This window comes from Glandiceps talaboti, chromosome 13, assembly GCF_964340395.1.
Source record: "Glandiceps talaboti chromosome 13, keGlaTala1.1, whole genome shotgun sequence".
Lineage (NCBI taxonomy): Eukaryota > Metazoa > Hemichordata > Enteropneusta > Spengelidae > Glandiceps > Glandiceps talaboti.
The window spans coordinates 12999544-13023741 of record NC_135561.1 but is presented as its reverse complement, the minus strand read 5'-3'; the positions used below and the strand labels follow the sequence as shown (position 1 = coordinate 13023741).

Sequence of the window (24198 nt, the reverse complement as noted above, 5' to 3'; positions counted from 1 at the left end):
TCGTTTCATGTCATCCTTATCTGATTTTACAGAAATGTCCTTTTGATACATAGCTTAAAATAAAAGTACCGCATCACTTTTTATTTTTCCGTGCGACGAGAAACAAAATATTTTTTCAATTGCCATATTGAATTCGAGACAGTATTGTTTGCCAAGTGTCTAGCCTAACAATGTGTTAAATCCCAGGCCACTAAAAAGTGGCTCTTCGGTCTACACCCCCGCGTTGTGTACCCCCAGCAACAGCAGTGGCAGCATATTGGCACTGTGCAGTTAATTATTATTTTGCCTTTTGTACTGTTTGCTCTGCAGAGTGTAAAGATAGACATGCAAATTATCACTCGGTCATCGTCACGCTTACCCACATGTAGATGTACAAAAGTGAGTGCCCATGTGCAGTACATTTACTCAAGTAAACAAGCAAGCAACGTAACAATCGTTAACATGGCGAAAATGAGAGTTGTTGTAACGCTGAGCTGTGTCTTCACTGTGGCGTTATCCGTAACGGAGGCCAAAAACATCGTGGACGGTGTATTTGGTGTGTTGTCTCAGTGGCCTGAACAAACTGCCAGTGGAAATCCGTTTGAGAATGTGACGTCTAAGTGCTACATCGACACAGAGAAGTATATGACTGATTGGCATAGTTCTGTGATGGTTAGCTATGCACATGAAAGTAAGTTAAATTCACCGACTAAATCTCACCAAAACGGGTTTATTTTCATAAGTCTTAATTGTGTCTATTAACCGTTGGGTTCTGCTTTTTCATATGGTACTCACCCCTGCATTCGACGAAATTGGGTCAACGCAGTGGAAAAGAAATCAAATCAGTATCAAGTCAAATCAGAACAGTAATTTGAAGAACACCGGTTCGTTACGCTGGGCTCTGTGTAGTCAATATTGGACCCCCGCGTCAATTGGACCCACGTGAATTGGTTGGACCCGAGCTCAATATCACTTTACACAAGCAACTTGGTCAAATTTTAATTTTTCGATTTCATTCCTTGGTTGGTTGGTTGGTTGGTTGGTTGGTTGGTTGGTTGACAAATTCACGGAAAATCAGTTGAATTTGACTGGATTTAATGCGTAAGCTTATATATTGCAAATCCGGCTGTAGTTGATGATTACCGTACTTAAATTCAGATCAACAGTCTACATTACAACCAATCAGATTAACATCCGATGTAGATGTCGGCTAATTGTTCATTGCTGTTTTACCTACTTGTTATTTTGCCTGATGAAAAGAGTATCTTACTGAACAAAAACAATGGTCTGGAAATGTCACCATGAAGGCGTTTTTATCCTGAGAGGAGGCGATCACTATAAAAACGTAAACATGTACCACGAAGGTCAATTCAGGCAAAATAACGAAGGTAAAATAGCAATGAACAATTAGCCGACATCTACATCGGATTGTAATCAGATTGCATTACAACCTGCAAGTTGTAACATTGATTTGCCAGTGTATTGCATGCCCAGATTGCATGCGAGGTCGCACTGCACTTTGCCTTGTCGATACTACGATTTGATTAATAATTGCCCCCATATTTGCTAGTAATCACAAAACGTGTAATTGTAAAACATATGACTTACATATAAAATATAGCAATGGTTGTATCGCGTTGAGACAGGGTTTGGTGGAGGGTCCAGTTGACTTGGGTCCAATTGAGTCTAATTGTCCAGCTTTTTACTTCCTGCACCTCCGTGCACAGTGCTTGATTTGGGTCAATCCCCCCCCCCCCAATTTTCCGACGTTGATTGGCTTCGTTCTAGACCGTTCAAAGTCAACTGGTTGCGTGTATTAAAAGGAACGTATATCGAACTATATATCGATGAGTTTTTGTTTAGTTTTGATTTTTATATTTCGAGGGTCACAGACTAGACTAGTTCAGATCGAACTATTTCTGTGGCCCTCACCAGATATATTAACCAATCAACCTCCTTTTTGAAACGTACATAAAAATGTTATTCTGTTTTGTATCTGGTGAATGAACAATTCAATTCAATTCAATTCAATTCAAAGAAACCAAACGAATGCGAATATGAGAGCCATGAAAATTCACTTCAGCGTGACATATCATGGCTCGCGAAATTCTTGAACTGAGTGTTACACAAGGTTGTCACCGTAAACGAGAAGTATAGAATCAAAATATAGACTTATATTATGCTATGAAGTATGTAAACTTTCTGGTGAGTATTAGCAATGTTACGAAGGCTTGAATTTTGTTTATTTGTAGAAAATGTGGCGGGAGCATATAGCGTGAACTCTGACATCCAGTAGGTCAACAATACAAGGCGCGGCCGGCCAGACATGTACTACTCGAGTACCAGATCTATGCCCGCACATGCACATGCGTCATTCGTCACGTAACGAGGTCACAGTGGTCCCGAAACGAGGTCTTCAAGTGCGCCATCATCGACGAGTGTTCTTTAATTGTATGAGATTGTGAGAACGTTAACGACGCGACATGGGGTAATTTTACTGGAGGCTCCTCATAGACATTGAAACCAATACCAATTTTATCTTTAAAATTATATCTTTCTGATACCAATTAGTCTAAGCAATTGAGAAAAGCAACAAAATGATACCAAATCTAGTTATACAAACAGAACAACAAATTGCTATCAATAGGGAAATATTACACATTTAATTTCTTTGGGAATACATACAATTGGCAGTACCCATTGTAAACCAATGACTTTGCAAGGCTCTTAACATGGGATATCAAATTAAACACTACTTGACAAAAATATTGCGGGAAAACTGTATCTGCTTTTCACAACAGTCTCTACCTCTTTTTATCAACATACATGATAGGTATAGTATTAGGTAGAAATTAATAGGCTGCCCGTTTTGCTATGTTGTAGCAGACAAGTAACCTTGTTGGTTATCAGTTGGAAAGTAAACAATTACATTGTAACCTACTAACTCGTTCAGACAATGTGTTGTCATTTTAGTGTCGGTTTACGCTCTTGTCCAACTGTTGACTCAAACTTCATTACTAGTAATTACTAGTATCACCACAGGGAGCTCAGGCTCAGTTAGTTTTCTTTACAAATACAAACAAACAAGTAAACAAACAAGTAAACAAACAAACAAACAAACAAACAAACAAACAAACGGATAAACAAACAAAATAAACCGACAAATGAGTAGATACATCATGAGTAAACGACAACAAACCAACGAACAAGCAAACAAACAAACAAACAAACACTACCCCCAACCCCACCCCCTGCAATGGTCAGCCATTTTCTTTGAAACCAGAAACATCACTGCCTGTCTGCCTCCTTAAACATTACTTCGGTAATGTAATGTGTGATAAATCTGAAAACAACAACAACATAAATATCATTTATTAATCCTGCTTACTTTTATGTAACATGACAAAATACAAGCGTGACTCCTAAGATGATCAAAATTGTTCTCTCCTATCTCTTATCATTTTATGGTTTTTACTTAATTACCTTCTATCTACAGTGGTTTTACTATCTGGCTTGGTAAACTTATTTTCTTAAAAAATAGCATGCACTTTTTAATGTTGTTTCCTGCCTACCTAACTATCTATTAAAGTGGCCATATGGATAAAGATTGGATATTTATTTTGGATTTTTAATTTGTAAAACAATTTTACCATGGCTTCCTACTTGAGAAATCAATGTGAAACAGCATTGACAAAGTCTGTGTTTAACTCGATATATTGAAAAAAGCTAAAATAATGTGTAAAAAGTACGTACAATAACAAATATTTGACACATTTATTAATGTTTTGCAATTTATTGAGTATCAAAAAAGGACTTGGTATATGTTGTCTCACATTGATTTTTCAGGTAGGAAGCCATGATAAAATTGTTTTATAAATTCAAAATTCAAAATAAATACCCAAATTCTCATCCATATGACCACTTTGATTAATAATATAACTGTAGCAGTGATAATGTGCATGGTTGTCTGTTGTACTTCTACATTCCAGCTGGTAATGTTATGAGTATTAAGTGAATGTCTAATAAGTGTGTTTACAACCACTATTCAGTTGCAGCTATTGCGGGCTGTTATTCCCAAATGTTTCGTCATTCAGCCAAGGAAAATAAAAGTGACCTAAGGTGACAGCCCTTAGGGGCCTTTGTCACTACAAGTCATAGATGAGTAGTGACAACTCTTAGGAGCCTTTGTCACTACGAGTCACTAGATGAGTAGTGACAACCCTTAGGGGCCTTTGTCACTACGAGTCACTAGATGAGTAGTGACAATCCTTAGGGGCCTTTGTCACTACAAGTCACTAGATGAGTAGTGACAACCCTTAGGGGCCTTTGTCACTCCGAGTCACTAGATGAGTAGTGACAACCCTTAGGGGCCTTAGTCACTACGAGTCACTAGATGTGTAGTGACAACTCTTAGGAGCCTTTGTCACTACGAGTCACTAGATGTGTAGTGACAACCATTAGGTCACATTTTGCAGGTAGTGTATTGGAGAATAACATAATTATACCAGCACCAGTAGTATCAAAGAAAAATCGGAGAAGTAAATTTTTGAAAACCAGTGATGTAGACATGTATTGTCGTGACATACAACGACCAGAGTATATATTCCATATTGTTTTGTTCAACTTGGCTCAGGCATGGTATAATAATTGCTATCTCGATCTGTTATCCATTTTTTGCAGTGTACTACGCTAATGGATTTATACATAGTGACTTAAACTCCACATTCAAAGATCCAGGACAATTTAGTAACTGTCCGTCTAAAATTGATGAAGCATCACCCTTTGAAAGACAGTATTGTTATACCATCTTTCATGTGGAAGATCAGGTATGTTAATTGTTCAACCAATTCTACTAAGCCTTCTAGATGAAAGTTGTAAAATCTGAGTATGTATTTACTTTTTACTCAATTGAAAATACTTAATATATTAAACCTCGATGTAACTATATCATTCTAGTAAAATTGTTGATTCATGTCGTCTTGAGGTATTGTTATAGGATCAGTAGTAGTATAGGCAGGGCTGTTTGTGTGTGCGACTCAGGGGACCAACTGTATAAAATGGTACAGGGGGAGGGGGTCTTCGGAGACCTCTCAAACCACACTGTTCAATTTCTTGTACCAAAAATCCAAAAGAAGTGTCATTTGCTCATACCACCTGTATCACACAGAATATATACTATAGATTGCTTTTAAGTGCTCCTACTTGCAAGAACTGTCAGGGTGCATTTGGGTAATATACTTATGATTTCATCTCTCAAGTTTAAACAAAAAAGAAAGGAAAAAAGTAAAACTGGAAAGTTGGTAGTAAAAGTTGAATAAAAGTTTGAGGGTGTTAGCCAAGTGGGGGTACCCGGCCCTGGGGATCTTTTAAAATCAAAGATCTAAAAGAATGCTTTCATTTTCATTGAATGATTTCCATCTACATACCCAAAGTAATCTCCATTTCAAATACACATACAACCAGTCAGGTGGTTTTACTTTAACTCATTTACACACACACACACACACACACACACACACACACACACACACACACATGATGCATGCACGCACGCACACACACACACACACACACACACACACACATTTTTACCTCATATTACTACCTCGACCTTTTAAAATAGCACCAGAAAGCATTCTTTTAGTCCTTTAGTTTCAGACACACTTTTTTAATTTATTTCAATTTACAGAAGTGAATAAGGATTTTTATGAATATATGTAAATATCTTACAACTGAGATCACAAGAGGAATTACTGTAGAAGTTGATAGACATTCCACACATAAACAGTGATGATTATACAACTGTATGTTTTCTCTAAAATTTAACAGTTGTTGCCACTGAGAGAATTGGAACTTGGATTATGTTTTCCTGACTCATGCACACTATATGATATTGGGATATTTGGAGAAGAAGGTGGGTTAACAGTTACATTCATATAATATGTTGAAAGAATGTCAGAAACTTATAAAAGTAAAATTTCATTTCCATTTCCCAAGTACATATACGTGTTTCTTACAAAATTTTCAGGTCTTTAAAGTGACATTATCAAGGATGACAAATTAAGCGGTATTTATTTATTATTTTTTAAAAAACAAATTTACAATGTTTTTCCAACTTGAAACAAATTTGAAACAGCTTCAACAAAGTGCAAGTTTTTAATTCAATAAATTGCTAAAACTTTTTTTTAAAAGTGTAGGAAAATGTTGTTACTAGTATGTACGATAATAATACAATAATTTGACACTTTTTAATTTATTTGCAATTTATTGAGTTGCAAACAATTTCAAGAGCTTGGTATATGTTGTGTCACATAGATTTTTTTAAGTAGATTATTATGGTAATTTAAATTGTTTTATCAATTAAAAATCCAAAATAAATCAAATTCACATGCATATGGTCACATGACACATAATGGCACAACTGAATTAAAAGAAATCCTTAGTTATTGTGTAGAATCTGAAATCTCAAAGAGGCTTTGTGTTTGTTTGTTTGTTTGTTTGTGTGTGTGTGTGTGTGTATTTACTGAAATCTGACAGGTTATTTTGACAATTGTCACCAGCTCACACAGACATTTGATTTAAGAAATGTGAAGGTCCATTGAACATTCACAAGAAATAGTGGATGTGGTAACTGACATCAACTTAAAAAGACAATATAAAACTGCTCTTCCAAACTTTAATGGCTGTACATCTGATAGGAAGAAACCCATAACACAGAGACCATCTGCAAAACAATGGAAAACATGATTATTTGAATTAGACACTCACATATGAAACAAAAATATATACAGTTATATTGTTCAATTTGTATGTTTAAAGGTTTAGAATACTTATACCCAATGTCAGCTTTGACTTTTCAATTCTCATCGGGTGGATGTCCTCAAGAGAGCTACCCTTTCAGAGCAGGAGATATTGTGGCTATGTAAGTAAAAGTGTTTGTGTTGTTCTTTGCAAATAATGTTTCCGGGTTTTTGAGATAATTTGGTTTCAAAGAAAGTTAATTAACATTCCTTATTCAACACTAAATTATATCAACCAAAATAACCCATAGCAACTACAAACAGATAAACAAATGAGTTTTGCTATGAATATATTACTTTCATAATGACAGTTAATTCAATGAAACACAAACAACTGAGCTTAAATTAGTGATCCCAAATGATATCATGATTTCAAGATTTTTTCACAATTTGCAGTTGCTGTGGTCATTGACATGGTTGCTAAGTATTGGGTTGGAATGTAATTAAATTTCAAAGATACCCACAATGCAATGTAATTTTGCGGGCTAATGTACAAGCTAGATGTACATGTACCTATGAATGTTATGTACTGAAAGAGACTTTGTCAGTGATGCTACTGAAAGAACAAAATACATGAAGAATTTAGCTATTATATGATTTTGTGAACTAAATATATTGTTATACGTTAAAGAAATATTTAGCCGGTGTGCCATTAATAAGGCGGGATTATTCAGTTTATTGTGACTTTATACTTTGACAAATAAACTTGACATATGACGTAAGATACTACTATGCTGGTCACTGTTTATAATTAATGATTTCCAATAATCATTTTGAGAGGTTCGCAAGCTGCATTTATATGCATTTTGATATATATATTTTTTTTAAATCTGGCTTTACCAGTATATGATTTTTGGGCAAAACTTTGGAAAGCTGAGTAGATTGAACACAAAACTAGTATTAAGGTATAACTTATAAATGATAACATAATTAATATGTTGTGAAAATGATAAAAATGTCAACAAAAACTTCCTATGCAGTCAACTGGTCTAGCAATACCAGAACAACAATTGTAATGTTTAGTAATGAAATTTCTATTCAGAGTCAAAACAAAGTCTTGGACGTAAATCCCAAATTGTAATGTTATAGAATATACTTTGCATCAACATTAAACATTGTACTAGAATAGCTTAATTAAGGTTTTAGTTCATATTTAAAGTATTTTCACTTATGAGTAAAACAAAATTGTGTCTCCTAACTACAATTTCACTTTATGTTATTTTGATACCTTAATTTCCTTCCAGAATTGTCTGCGTTATTATACTCATATTTTTAATCATCGGGACTGTGTACAGCAAAATCAAATCAAGGAAGACTCGTAACGATAATACAAGTAACATAGAAATGACCCGTAACCGTAAAGAGTTAACCTCTTTAATGAGCGGTAGTAAGGTCGACACAATTGGAGCTGCTGCAGACCATGACCAGATCATGGTTGTATCAGAACCCAATGCAGGACCGAATGATGCAGAATCGGTTTCACAAGAAAATATACGAAGTGATGAACATACACAAGAAGATATGAACATCGAGGAAGGCAATGGGAAAAAGAAATCCTGCAAAGGTAAAAAAAAATACTAAATAAATGCTCCTGTTGTATACTTCAATAAAGTAATAAATACGATTGTTTAATATATAATTACAAATTACTGATTTCTAAGTCTGTATACGTGTAATTAAATTGAGAAAAACTATTAGGCCAAAAAAATATATATCTGGATCTGGTCAGCGCACGCGTGCCATGAATACCCCCGCGTCGATCCTTTTTTTCCGATAATTTTTGCTTTCCCGTTCCTTATTTATTCCTGATATCAGGAGAACAAGCAACTGAAATGCCAAGACTGCTTAAATGCAAACCCTAAACTGCTTCGAAGAAAAGGGAAGTTTTTGAAGAGATAAATATGATAGAACAGAGTATGTAAAGTGTCAAAAAAATGTCGCACCACTTTAGAAAGTTTACCCTGACCAGAACCAGATATATATATATATTTTGGCCTTATCATTCCAACTGTAAATTACTTAATACTGGGTTAGAACATTTAAAAGGGAAACACCAGACAAACAAATAAAAGTATTTTCATGAACTTTGGATTCTGGAGAGTTCTTTCATGATTTATCATCACATGAATTTAAAAAATTATTGTCAAAAAACACTATAGTGAAATTTTCACATCAATTGTTATTTTCAGAGGTAAACTCTTGCCCGATGGGTATTAGCAACTGCTATATGAATATTAATTGGATGAACATTGAATATTCATGACTACAAAGGGTTTATTGCCTATAGATAAATAGTCATGAATATAACTTTCTGTCTACTAAGAGACATGAGACACAGATCATGTACCACTGATAGAAATACAGAGGTGATAAAGTTTCTAAATTGCAACCAAGTGAAATTATTGTCATGTGAACTCATGAAATGACTCCCCGGAACCCAAAGTTAACGAAAATACCTTTATTTCCTGGAATAGCATTGCCCTTTAAATTTGTACATGAATACCAATAACCTGTTTATACCAGGTTAAGTGTTTTTGCTGTGCTATCTCACTAACTGCTTGTAGTAACTGCTAGCATTGGCAAACATTTAATGTTGTTTGAAAATTATAATTACTCAAACGGATTGGTGTGAAAAAATGCACTCAAAATAATTGGCTGCAATGGGGAGTGATATCGTACATCAGTCTGATTTACTATATTCAAATGAAGGCAGTATATAAATTTACCATCTTTGAGATGAGCGAGCACAAGTCGAGTGATGTAATTTACATTTTATAGCAGAGTATTGCATACATATCTATGAGCAGGCATGCTGATAACTGTCCAGGGTTGTAGCTACATTAATTATTTGCAGTTACTAGCATTACAAGTGGTCATATAGTGACACAGGAAAGCATTAATTTGATACAGATTGTGATGTAAGCAGGCTATATGATCACTGACAAAGTAGACAGAGTCTGGATTCTTTTTTCTTTTTTTTCATTCATGGTTGTTTTTTCCACGCCTTGCAGACAAACTCCAAGATTGTCTTTTGTCCTTTTCTGTTATTGACTGTGCTCGCAGTATACTGAGTATGGATCATGGCAAGGACAGTATTCAGTGTTTGAATGGGATCCGTGTTATCAGTACATCTTGGATTATATTACTACACTGCTATCAAATGACAGCCACTGGCAGCATCGTTGGTAAATATTATTATTATTATTATTATTATTATTATTATTATTATTATTATTATTATTATTATTATTATTTCAACTGAACAGTTAAAATGAGATCTACATGAATATGTAGTCAAACCAGTTGTGTAATTGGGAAGCTAATAGGATAGAGGTTGCAATGTGAATGCTTTAATCTTATGTGCTTATAGAGATTGTAATGGGTTGTATGTTCCACAGGGCACTGAGAAAATATCCAGTAAGGGGCCACTGTGCCACTATAGGTCTGTGTTTGGACAATAATCATAAAGTGTTTTGTGGAAAAGCACTACATAAAAACTAACTTTATATATGACATACTAGCAAGTTTATTTGACTCAAATATATAGTTACATCATAAAATATTTGGTCAATCGTGTAACTTTAATGGTAGCTAAGCCTTGATCCAGCAATAGCTGCCATTCAATTAATTATACAAGCTTGTTTCTTTGTACGAGTGTCATTATAACACCTCTTCTTATTTTTAGTCTTTACTCCAAACTTTTATAATATCAGAATGTCAGAAAAAGAGAGAAATTCATAATTTTGATGTGTTTCATTTTCATATAATTCGTTTATGCAGGAAATCGTCAGTATATTGATGCACATGTACGAACGCATGCGCCAGCTACTGTTCTCTGGAGAGGTGACCTTGGTGTGGAAGCATTCTTCGTACTTGGGTAAGATGCAATATTTAATCCTTTCATATTAGAAACTGTGTCCAGAAAGTTTGAATAATACTCATTAGCCCTCATCAGGTAGAACATTGAGGATTCTGAGGCTATTGGAAAGACCCATGTGCTCCCGCCCCAGCTCTCTCTCAACTATCAAATACCAGAGAGACACATGGATGTTAGTGTTTCCATGACCTCAATATGACTGAACAATAATTGACATATTTTTTGTTTGAAAATTAGCACTGTCCACCATAACTCAAAAATGCGAATGCAAAGACTCCATTCAAGTGTCTACATCCATATTATCAATGGTAGGACATTCTGTATGGACTTGAGACTGAGTACTACTTTCAAAGTCCAACCAGAAGATGCTCTTTGACAACAACTTTGGAAGTTTTATACATTGAGACTCAATTCTATATAAACCGATATTGTTCGATATGTGTGTTTTAGTCAGGCTCTTGCTTTTGACCTTGATCTTCATCTTCAAGGTCAATTTAGTGCACTTTATACAAAAACTTGTGAAGTTCCATTCATAGGATCACCAGTCTATTTTTTATAAATACCAAATTGTCAGAGGTAAGCTTTGTGATATTTCAATAGCCCCCACTTTCAATCCAAGATCAGGTTCATTTCACTTGAACTTGTGAAGTTTAATGTACACTAACAATATTTAATTAAGTTTATAAACCAACAATTTGAGAGTCTTTTAAAAAATAAAGTTTGAGCCTTTCCTAATATAATCAATCTTCTTAAGCGTTATATCGTAATTTGTTAAATACATCTTTTAAGTTTTAAAACAAGACATCATTTTATAAATATATATACCCATTTTATAAGCGAACAGTAAAGCCATCTAATCAAACTTTCATTGTCTCATTATCATCAGTTTCTTGTATTTAAGTATTGTCCATATTGTAATTGGGTCATTTAAATTGTCTTAGTTGTGCACTCCATCTTCCATTGCACATATATTTGGGGGCGCTTTATAAAGAAAGACTTTAAAATTCAGTAATTTATTTTCTTGCCTTTATTATATGTAAGTTCCAAGGTACAATGTATATCTTGGTTTGACCTGTTCTCTTGTTATGATTTGTTGCCGCTCTTTCTGTTCCTGTTCTCTCGGTGAAGCCATTGGTAAAATACAGTTGTCCTCCAAGTCCCTGTGAGCTGTCCCTTACAATAACCTGTTAATAAAACATTGCAAAAAGAGACAGCAAATTGGTACATATCAAACTTCAGATATACCTGTATTACATATGGTACTTGAAAAAACTTGAAACTTGTGAGTATACTCTTTTAATTCAAATGTTTGTGTGTGAAGTGCCCCAAAACCTATGTGCAATGAATGATATGGAGCACTGTACCACCACGCTTTAATATCATCAGTTTTACATAGTAATATGGACACCTATAGCTAGCAAGATAGTATGTGGATAATCGTTTTTTAAAATACTGATACAGTTGTGCTACAATGCCATTGTCACTACTTTTTTCACTGCAGTGGGACACTCGTTTCATATCATACCTTGAAGCAGTTAAAGAAATGTGGTGGACCCAGAAAATTCCATTGGCATTATTTCTACCTCCATCGATACTTGCGATTGACGCCAGTGTATGCCTTTACCCTGATGTGGTATGCAACTTTGGTCGTTCATATGGGCTACGGTTTATATTGGTTTGATTGGCAAAATGACCAAGCTGCATGCAGTCAGGGTGTATGGTTGAACTTGTTCTATCTTCAAAATTTAATACCTTTCCCAGGATATCTTGATGCGGTATGTATAAATTCAGTGTAGTTAGATTAAGAATTATACAACGGGTAACACTGAAGTAAAACACTTTCTCTATGTGCTACACGCAGCATATATAGCGTTCATATCAAATACATAAATAAACTGTTTCAATTGGTTTATTTACAAGCATGGCATGTAGCCTTTGTAATGTGGTCAATTAGCAAATGAAACAGTATACTTTTACACCTGATATGGATGCTATAAACGATGGTGATACATACAGAAAACGCTTTACTTTCGTGTTATGGGTTGTACATGACATGATGATCCCATCTGAAAATGATAAACAAACTAGGTCTCAAAATGTGTCTTTGTTAGTCCCCGCCGGACGAAGTCCGGAGCGGGGACTTATGGATTGGGTTCCGTCTGTCCGTCCGTCCAGAGCCGTTTCATGGAAATGCCTGGACCGATTTTTTTCAAACTTGGTACCGGGGCAACATACAATGGCATACATGTACACGTCAATTTGTTTCATGATACGATCCAATACGGTCGCCTAGCAGCCATTTTGTTTGCGAATTTTCCATGTCCAAAGCCATATCTCATACATACTTAAACAGATCTCATTCAAAGTTGGTACTAGGACAGAGTTTTATAACATACATATGCATATCCATTTTCATCGTGATACGATCCAATATGGCTGCCTGGCGGCCATTTTGTTTGGGAATTTTCCATGTCCAAAGCCATCCATGCATGTATGCATGCATAAATGGCTTAAAGATACTTTTGAATATTTCTTGGGTCGTGTATGAAAAAAATAATGAAAACTAAAGACAAGAAAACTTAAAACTAATGCTATAGCAAATTTGCAGTCAAAACGACAACAAAAAGTCATGATTATTCTGTACACTTACCAAAGAGCAATGTAGTCGATCTATGATGAGACCACAAGCAAAATGCTTGTGCACCTATTGCAAAAGAATTGCCTACCCAACGATCAAATATTAGCAATCGATAGAATATCTATGCATTTTCCATTCCTCTGATGTTAGTATTCCCTGCTCAGATCACAAAAAAGTGTCAAAATCAGACCTTTCCAAGTTCGAACTGCAATATTCAAATAAACCTCATCAACATCACGATATTTGATATCATGAGTGATATGAATAATTACCCAGAGACACGTATGTAAGTCGAGCTGTGATTAAATTTATAATAGAACTTGAAAAGTTTCGATTTCGAGAGTTTTGGTCACCCGCAATGGGACTTTTGCAGTCAAGATGAGGTAAACAAACTAAATAATAGATTTATTGCTGATATTTGACCACTGGGCAAATTTATTCCTTAGTTGCCAGCATTTTTGGTAAGCCCGTGTTTCTTCACTGGCTCCTTGCAGGTTGGAGAATAGAGAGACTGTTTTCAGAATCGAGTCCCGGATTACTCCGTTTGCAAGCAGGACTAGCCATGGCCATGTGGAATTTGTATACAACTCTTCCAATGCTGGAGGAATAGAGCATGCACAGTGAACCTTGACATTTCACAGTGACCTCAACGATCAGATTTCTGTGTGCTGTTTGGATATTGACATTTTTTTTAAATTATAAAAGCAACGTTGTTAAAGCTTCTTAATAGTCATTTTAAAAAATTATGGAAGGTTGTTTGGCTTTAAACATGAGGTCATTGTACATGCTTTTATGTGCAAAAGGAAAATTATATTGAAAACAAGAACAAAAATAGTGAAACAAATAGTCCCTGTTGCAGCAAATATACCTTTAACAATCAATCAATCATTGATAGCTGTTTTGATGTCAAAGTTACATAAAATTTATCTGTTGATACTCACCCGATGATTGCAATCTTTTGTTCTTATCATTCTAGTGTATGGCATGGTCATGGTACTTAGCTGTGGACATGCAGTTATTTATCTTCAGTCCTTTGTTTATCCTTCTTTTCTACAAGTATGTCATAATGTTTTGTTTATTATTTACTAGCTGCTATCATGTATTACATTTCTGCAATGTACATGTGTACATATATACATATGTACATGCGTTCATACATACATACATACATACATACACACATACATACATACATACATACATACATACATAAACATATCTTCATACACACACATACATGTACATCCACACATGCATACACACTCACACACACACACACACATATATATTCATGTACATACATGCATATACGTACAAAACATGCATACTAGACTGATTGTTCATTTGCTTAATTAATTTACGATGTATCTGTCACTGAAAGTAATAAGTATGTACAAGTCATGAATATTCATTTTTAAGCTATTGCATATGCATTTGTGATGACTCCCATAAGGCAATGTTGTCAAATTATTCACTGAAATCGCACATAGGTGGAGTAATATCATGAAATGATTCTCCAGTATCCAAAGTTTATTAAAATGTGTTCATTACATTGAGTCAGGACATTTGCCTTTAACATAAGCCGTGATTAGCAAGACCATTCAATGATCCAGGCTACTGATCAGTGTGGCTACTGATCAGTGTTAATTAAACCACAGTCACTGTGAGTGAGACATTTCATGCATCCTGTGTTACATTGAAGTAATATATATCCTGTGACATCTATGAATTTCCATCAAAATTGTAAACATGTCATCCAACTGTTATTGTCACACTATCACCAAAGATTTTTATTTCAAGCTAAGCAGTGAAGAAATTAATTTCTTTCGGATCGAGTACAGTTGTATTTTTTTGTGCTGGTCCACTGAACACCCAATGTAAACCTCATGGGGGTCACACACAGGTCATTAAAGTGTTGACATATTGGATCTTGTTTGTCAAAATCATAAGATTCTCTTTTCCTAAATTTGTATTTCTGATTGATGCATTTTTTTTTATTAGGAATCGGATTGCTGGATATGTTGTAAGTGGTGTTGTTGCTTTCGCAGCGTTATCCTCTTGTTGGCTCTTCGCTAGTGTATTTGCACAGTAAGTTAATTTGAATTATTGTTTTTGTCAAGATTAAACCTCAGTGGTACATGTACAAGCTCTTAGCAACAGAATCAAAACTTATCAACAAAATATAGTATATGGGTATATCATAAAGTAAAAAAAAAACATAGTGTAAGTTCCTATGAGCTCTAAATGTGGCAGTGATCAGACATCCATACCTTTGTATGAGAATGTCTTTTCATGATGTTTAATGAAAAGTAAGAAGAGAGAACTGTCCATCATTACGACATCTATTAAATGGAATTTGGATTTTGCTAGAAGGGTGCATTTCATTGAATAATTGATTAATTAAATATGAATTAGTCACCAGGAGAGGCAGAGACTGTAGTATATTTTGATGGGCACCACCAGGAGCCCTGGGCTTTTAAGTTGAGTTCCATCTGTGCGTGTGAGCATACATTGTTCGTCCATCTGTATGTATGTCTCTTGCATGCACTAACCGATTTCAACTATACCTGATACAATGGTAACATGTTATCTGAGACTTATGCACATTACTTTAAATGCACATTACATGGTGGCCATATTTGTTGTTTGTACATTCTTTCTCTTATCTCCGACAGGCATCAATTGATTTCAAACAAACCTGTTACAAAGGTAGCATTCTTTGTGCTATGTATTGTGCCCACAATCAAATATGGCTGACTGGTGGCCATATTTGTTGTACATTACATTTCACAATATTTATCATAGCTTTGTTGGCATAAAACATAGTATTTTGGTTATCTTCAGAACATTTGGATAAAATATTAAATTTCCAGTAATAGTATTATAATCATGACTTGGGTCTGACTTTATTCAAGGCATATGCAATTTCGTGACTTTGACCTGTATAGGAATATGGTGGCCATATTAGTGATAGAAGCACATTTTGTCTGTTATCTCCAAAAGTTTGATACACATACACCATTCAATTGTCTACCTCACATTATCAATGTGAGAGTAGTCGCTGGTAAACGTTTGGTTTGCAGGCCACCAGGAAGTTAGGTTGGATTTCATTCAAACCATCACATGTAAACATTTGTCAGTAAATTGTAAATTTTGCCATTAATACCGACAATCTTAATCTGATTCAAATTTGATGTACATGTAGTGTACACTTGCGATTTCTTTTTAGCCGTTACGTTTACTGTCTTGCTCTTTTGTGAGCACTCAATCATTATATACATACATCTGACACAGTAACATATGTTTCCCAAACCCAAACCCAATCTCCTACTTACAAGTAGCCAACCAGAATCTGTCTTACAATATTATAACACTCAATGTCGATATTAAAAGAAAGAGAATGACGAAACAGTAACGATAACATTGTTGTCTGTGCTCTGTGCTCTTTTTGAACAGAGTGCTCTGAGGTATTGTATTTGTATGTTTCGGCGTATTACGTATTTTCATTGATTGAGTGCATTCACTGAGTGCTCTTGGTTGCTCGGTCAAAACATATGGTATTGTGTCAGATGTATGTAACAACATTCACTAAAGAACAAACAACAGTAAACGTAACAATTGCGAGTGTACACTACATCGGATTTTAATCAGATTGGGGACTATGTGTTTGATTGAAGGCTTCTTATATTCATTGTATCCATATTACCACAGTCTTGAAGGTGCCATTAAATTCATTGTATCCATATTACCACAGTCTTGAAGGTGCTAGCGTCTGGTATGACAAACCATACTACAGGATATCTCAGTATCTGGTTGGAATAACTCTGGGATATGTACTGCACAATCTGAATGGTCAGGAAAAGAAGATCAACAGGGTATGGAAAATTATTTTTAATTAGATGAGTGTCAGGATTCCAGGCATATGTTGAAGTAAATTTAACTTTTAAATTGACTTTCATACCAACCTTTAAGATGCATGATGTTAATGAACCAGTTATCGTAAGCCAAATTGCCATATGTCAGTAGCGCATTTCAGGATTTCAGCCAAATTGCTGAAAAAATGTATGAAAATGCTGAAAATATGGTAGATTTCAACTACATCTCAGATTAAACTTTGGCCTACAAGTCATTAAAAAAAATTTTGTGCCATTATTAGTCAGGATTTTGGTGTAGTTGCTTGTAAACATTTGGCTTGAAGACTGCCAGGAAGTAAACCAAAAGCAGGCTCCCCCCCCCCCCCATCACTTCATTCTAAAACATGACCCCGTACAATGACCCCCCACCCCATCCACAATTTTTAAAACAGCATGACCCACCCCCACTGCCAATTTCAAAAATAGGGTGACCCCCTTTGAACTTGAATATCAGTGCATTGAAGGGCCACAGGCTACATCCACCCAGTCACACGTGTATACAATATTTACCAATATGTACATCATCATTCATCATAAATGTCAGGCACAGGTCATATAGGCAAGTGAAGTGTATGTAAATTTGATAGTTTTAAAATTCTTTCCAGGCACGACTTTTGGCTCAGTACCAAAATATATCTTGAGCAAGTAATGCTTGAAATGTAAAAACTTTCAAATTATAATTAGTCATCTACAGATCTTCTCTTGAAATGTGAAGACTTCCCAATTAGAATAAGTCATCTGAAGTTGCTCTTTTGTTATTGCTGTTATTGTTGTTCTATGTATGGGGGGGGGGGGGATAATTTTGAACTTTTGATATGACAGTGATTTCAATTCTGTGTTATTTCTCAGTGGCTTAATGCATTTCTTTGGTTGATTGCCTTTGTCGTTGGTATCTATGTGGTCTATAGTAATACTTGGCTGGGTGAAGGCATACCACTTATATATGGTCTCGTGTATGAATTACTCCATCGAACTCTATTCTCTGTATGCATAGCATGGGTTATATATTCATGTGCTACAGGAAATGCTGGTAAGTCTTATCTCAACTGTAATTGGAAAACTTTATTTAATAAGGGACTTCACCCAGAAAGTGTTCCAAAATTTACTTATGGTAGAGATTGTCTATGTGTGATTGTCTGTGTCTGTGTCTGTGTGTGTGGTGTTTGTGTGTGAAATTTGGCACAAATAAAGGTAATGACTTTTAGAAACTAAAAATCTTTACACACAGCAGTGTAGGGAAATTTATATGTGACACTTTGTCTAACATTGTAATGCATTATCAGTAGATTCAAAATCAGTAAGTTTCCATACAGATGCAGGATTCTAACGTAAAAGATGCAGAATAATATACATGTATGTAGACTCTGAAGAGTAGTTACGTTTTTTTAGCACAACTGAACTTGTTCAGTAGTGCTATAGGGATCGCCCAGCGTCTGTCTGTCTGTGTGTGTGGATGTGTGTGTGTGTGTGTGTGTGTAAACAACTTAAAGTCAAAAACCGCTGAACCGATTGCCACGATATTTGGTGGGTCCATTACTTTGGGTGTCTAGTTGGGAAATTGTTCAAATCAAAATGATCGCATCACAGGTGTGTGATTTGGGTCAAAAAATGTGATTTTTGGTCAAAAAACTTAAACTCAGAAACTACTGGGCAGATTGGTGCGAAATTTGGTGGGAACATTCTTAAGGGGGTGTAAAGTAAGATTTGTTCATGACGGGATGATTCCATCAGTGATATGCAAATTAGGGCTAAAAATGTGTCTTTTTGGTTAAAAATCTTTAATTCTAAAACTACTGAGCAGATTGGGCTGAAATTTAATGGGAATGTATCTAGGGATGTATGGACGAAGAAATATTAAGCATACCATGATTCCATGAGTGATATGCAAATTAGGTGTAAAAATGTTCATTTTTGGTCAAAAACTTATATCTCAAAAAGTACTTGGTCAATTAGTCTGAAACTTGGCAAGATGTTTCTGAAACTGTTATTCTGCAGATTTTCTTAAAAACATTTTGACAAAATTGGCCCTAGCAACCATGACCACACCCTTTAGCAACAACCAAATGGCAGTATATTTTGGTCAAATAACAACATCATCAGGTAAGCAAGTGAGTAAACATTCAAAAAATGTATGCAAATACCCTAGCAACCATGACCACGCCCATAGCAACAGCCAAACGGTGGTGTATTTCACAAAGATAACAATAGGGTTTAATAGATAATTGAATAAACATCCAAAAAATGTATGTAAATTTGCATAGCAACAAGACCACGCCCATAACAACAGCCAAATAATCACGTATATTGCAAAGATAACAACAGGAATAGAAAGACAGATGAATAAACATTCAAAAAATGTATGCAAATACCCTAGTAACCATGACCACGCCCATAGCAACAGCCAAACGGTGGTGTATTTCACAAAGATAACAACTGGGTTTAATAGACAATTGAATAAACATTCAAAAAATGTATGTAAATTTTCCTAGCAACAAGACCACGCCCATAGCAACATAGACTAGCATATGGATAAACATTTTTAAAAACTACAGTTGTGCTACAACGCCATTGGCGGTATTTTTTTATATAAAGGTGATACACTTTGTTAACAAGTGCAAAATAAAAGCCGCATGACTAATTTAAAGTTTTCAGTTTTTTGACACAAATTTTCTGTTAAAAAAAAATGTTTCAATGTTTTTTTTTTATGTATGTGTTTTTTTTAAAAACATTATTCAATGATGTGAAAGATAAGAAGCCCCACTTCCTTAATAGTTAAGGGCGCAATTTTGTAATGAACCGGGTCACTACTGCATACCATTGCTTGAAGGGTAGGATCAGTGCTCAGAATGACCACAAGAGGGCAGTTTGAAAAAGCAATATGGCAATTATGAACTTAGTAATTCGATGTTGATATAAGTTAAAAGTGATACAAGTGATTGTTAAATGCAATAAGTGGTATAAATCGATACAATTTCACTTGTTCATTAGGTGAACATCTTCTTTCATGATTTCCAAGCTAATGATTCAATGTCACTAATTGCATATTCTGATTTCTGTTTTGATTCACAGGGTTGATCAATACTTTCTTATCTTGGAGGGTGTGGTTACCACTGGTTAAAGTGAATTACGTGGCCTACTTAGTTCACTTAACCATCATACAAATCTACACTCGTAGCTCTCGTTATATGCTGTATTATTCAACTACGCATATGGTAAGTATTAAATTATTACAACATATATACTATTTCTTGTAGCACTGTGAGATTAATTACATTGATAATAGTACATATTAAGCTTTCTGGGCCAAGGAGTATAATTGTTCGATATCAGGAAAATGAAAATGGGAGAGAGTGAGAGGTTGCCACATCTGTATTAGGTCTTATTCCCATTTTCGTTTCATTTCTGACATTTGAAGAAGGCCGAGCTTATGCCTCAGTGAATCTCAAAGTGCTTTGATAGAATACTATGACAGAACTCATTGAATTGCTAGTGTAAATGTGGCATACGTGGGGTAATTGCAGGAGTGCTTGCAGTGTTCTGTGCCACCACATTTTCATTAGCACTGAGCAAGTGATAGTGCAATAGAAAACCACAGCTAGGCCAAGTGCAAATACCTCAAAATACCCATAATAGAGTTCACATGAGATATATGGTTCTGTTACTATTACATATGTTAATCAAAAACAGCTAATTTCCATAAAATGATACTGTGTGGTTCTACGCCTTCTTGTACAAGGAATGATAATGTTCTCATTTGCATATCATTTGCATGAAGATATGTAATAAGATTTTTAGTGTTGCTCTTCACTGGATCACAATACCACTTATATGTACCCATGACAGTGCAAGCAATCACCAGTACTTTATTATGTAATAATTAAATAATGCATACAGATTAACATGGCTACACCTAAAATCTTTTAATATACTAGTAAACGTGATCCGATGCAGTCTGAATTTTATCAAAAACAAATCTGAATTGTACAGACATGGCTAAAAGTTGCTTGATTGTGTAATATTATCATCAGTCATAGAATATTAAAGTGAAGACTATAATGTATATGAATGTTTAAAGATATGTTTGTTAACAGGTGACATTAACTCAACCATCAAGTATAGTGCTTAGAGGATATGTTAAAATCCAGGAAAAATGTTGGTTGTATTTGTTCGATGCACAAGTTTTCTGCAAAATATAACATTTTGGGGGTTTGCACAGATTACATTTAAGGAACCGTTTGTTGTTTTACTTCATTTGCATAACATAAAACCATCATGTTATTACTGAATATTGTTTTTTTTATAGAGTTTTTGTTTATAACAAGATCTTAGAAGCAAGCAAGTAAGCAAGAACAATTGAAATGCATATGACGATTCTTACCACATCATCTCTATTTCCCTTTTTATAGATTGCTCTGTTTGTTGGAATGTGGGTGATTATCTATGGTGTATCTTTCTTGATAGCCACGACTGTTGAAGTGCCTTTCAGTAGACTTGAGAGGGCTTTAATTCCGGGAAGAAAGAAGTCAAATTAAGATGTCTTAGAATCTCTCTATTGTGAAAAATTGAAAACTTTATAGTTTTCCTACATTTGGAATGGATATGTATAGACAGGCAGAACAGACAGATGGACAGACAGACAGACAACAAACAAACAAACGGACAGACAGACAGACAGACATACATACATACAGAGAGACAGACCTAACAGGCAGAACAGACAGACAGGTAGAACAGATATGCAGAACAGACAGGTAGACCAATAGACAGAAAGACAGACAGGTAGAACAGACATGCAGACATGCAGAACAGACACGACCCAGATAGACAACAGACAGGCAGAACAAACAGATGGATGGACAGACAGACAATAGACAGACAAGTATACATGCAGAACAGATAGACAGACAGACAGACAGACAGACAGACAGACTAGCTGATGAAAGCTGATATCAAGATTAGATAGTTCAATTGTCATAACCATAACTTGATACGACTTTTGATAGTTTGTTTTGAGATCTGTTTATACACAAGAATGTAAAATAGCCACTCAAACAACAAGAACAACCCCCAACCCCCACACATACACCATAATAATCATATTTTGTATTAACAACTAGTGTTTGTCATAAGATTTAGAGTTACTGTACATGTAGTGAAAACAATAATTTGAGGTATGTGATTTTTTGGGAACAAGCTTTATATATCCCAGACAATTAACTGTATTATTAATATTAGTGCAATTGTAGTATGTGTTTATGTATATTTCTTTCAACAAACACTTTAGAGGAAATTGTAATTACATTAGTCCTAAGAATCAAGTCCCTGTAGAATTTATTTTGAAAATATATCAGTATTGCAAAGCATTTCAATTGAAGCATCTGCATAATTCGGATGGATTATGTTCATTTGCACAGAAATATATAGGATAATGTCATGATAATGTAGTGCCTTGCATATCACATGCAGATACTTATATCAAAGATTGTACAACTCTTATTGTATGGTTTATTATACGTCTGTATAATACTTTAATATACATTTATCCTATATTAATCAAATTACTATTTTTGTCTATTAATCAAGATGTTAATAATATTGTTTACAGAAGCTAAATCTGGAACTATAGATGTCTTGGTGTTGTATGCATGTATTTTTCTGTTGCTCGTCACCCATATGATCCCCTTTCAAATCAACATTTAATATTGCACATTTTTTTTTTTTATACGAGTAGCAATATTGTCATTTTGTAAACGTAGTGTGCATATTATCAGAGTAGTCTTGAAACTGGCCATATGGATAAGGATTGGCTATTGATTTTTGATTTCCAAAGCAATTTTATCATGGCTTCCTACTTCAAAAATCTTTGGGAAACAACATAGACTAAGTATGTGTTTGTAGCTCAATCAGTGTACAAAGCTCAAAGTGTGTGGAATGTATGTTATTGTACCTACAATACAAAAAATTCTGCATATTTATCAATCTTCTGCAGTTCATTGAGTTACAATCAAGTATTTGGGATATCTTATTTCATATTGATTTTCATGGTAAAATTTATTTATAAATTAAAAATCCCAAATAAATACCCAATCATTATCCATGTGGCCACTTTAAGGTAAACAGTGACAGGCCACTCTTGCGCATCGCATCGGTCAACTTCTCCCAGTGAGAGAGGAGGCTGATGAGGGCAGAGTGACACGACATATCTTATAGTGTAATTACCAGAGGTGTTTTGTTTTTTTGAAAACACATTCCCATACATATCGATCAATATGTGGAATATTATTTGTACACCGGCGTGGGCGTTACTTGTCAAGCGACAGTGATTAATCGGGCGATCAGCCAATCAGGTGTCCGCAAACTTCCCGCTTCAAAATCCAGGGAGCTGAGAATATGAGAAATACCATCCGGGTAATGAAAAGTCCATACCCGGAGTATATTAGACAGACATGGTAATGAAAGTCAACATCCGGAGTATATTAGACAGACATTGACTCCAACAGGAAGATGTTTGTATCGAAGTATCGAGTTTGTTATCAACCAGAAAGAGCTGTCAAAATGAATGATTGGTGATGGCGAAAGCCCAACCAAATAAACGTCAATAGCTTGGTTAGTGTGTGTGAACCTTTCAGTAGCTAAGCATGTCTTGTCGAAAGCGACGCTTCGCTCAGTTTACATTTAAGAACATGGAGAGTACAGAGATATTGTAGTAAATCAGAACGAGGGGGATAGAGGCGCTGGCAAACGGTAAATTAATGGATTTTCCTGAGGTAGCCGCGGAATCGAACATACTCACTCTAAGTCTAACCCTAGTCCTGCTTGCATACGAAGTGAGTCGTCCCTTCCTTCCCTTCGTTGAGGGTTGTGTCAGTAATAGAGACTTGCCAGCATAACTATAGCTATTTTTCAGCGTAATTTCATCTATGTTACTGGAATTGTATTGTTTGGTTCACTTTTTTTTTTAGTTTTATTTTAATAATTGGTGCTTCCCTT

General features: G+C 35.1%; 1 protein-coding gene across 1 annotated transcript; it reads left to right on the top strand.

Moving 5' to 3' along the window:
* The first annotated feature begins 441 nt into the window (after positions 1-441).
* Positions 442-22371, top strand: LOC144444268 (nose resistant to fluoxetine protein 6-like). The gene is made up of 14 exons (XM_078133681.1): positions 442-670; positions 4660-4805; positions 5020-5086; positions 5834-5893; positions 6799-6901; positions 8024-8343; positions 9791-9964; positions 10560-10656; positions 12158-12431; positions 14271-14350; positions 15296-15317; positions 18058-18238; positions 20278-20420; positions 21615-22371. Exons 1-14 carry the CDS (start codon positions 442-444, stop codon positions 21738-21740), a joined length of 2022 nt encoding a protein of 673 aa, XP_077989807.1. The 3' UTR covers positions 21741-22371.
* The last annotated feature ends 1827 nt before the right edge of the window (positions 22372-24198 follow it).

Coding starts and splice junctions, on each gene's coding strand:
- LOC144444268 (XM_078133681.1), top strand. CDS start 442: ATGGCGAAAATGAGAGTTGTTGTAACGCTGAGCTGTGTCTTCACTGTG. Junction 9,965..10,559: donor AGCCACTGGCAGCATCGTTG/GTAAATATTATT, acceptor TCGTTTATGCAG/GAAATCGTCAGTATATTGAT. Junction 12,432..14,270: donor TCCCAGGATATCTTGATGCG/GTATGTATAAAT, acceptor TTATCATTCTAG/TGTATGGCATGGTCATGGTA.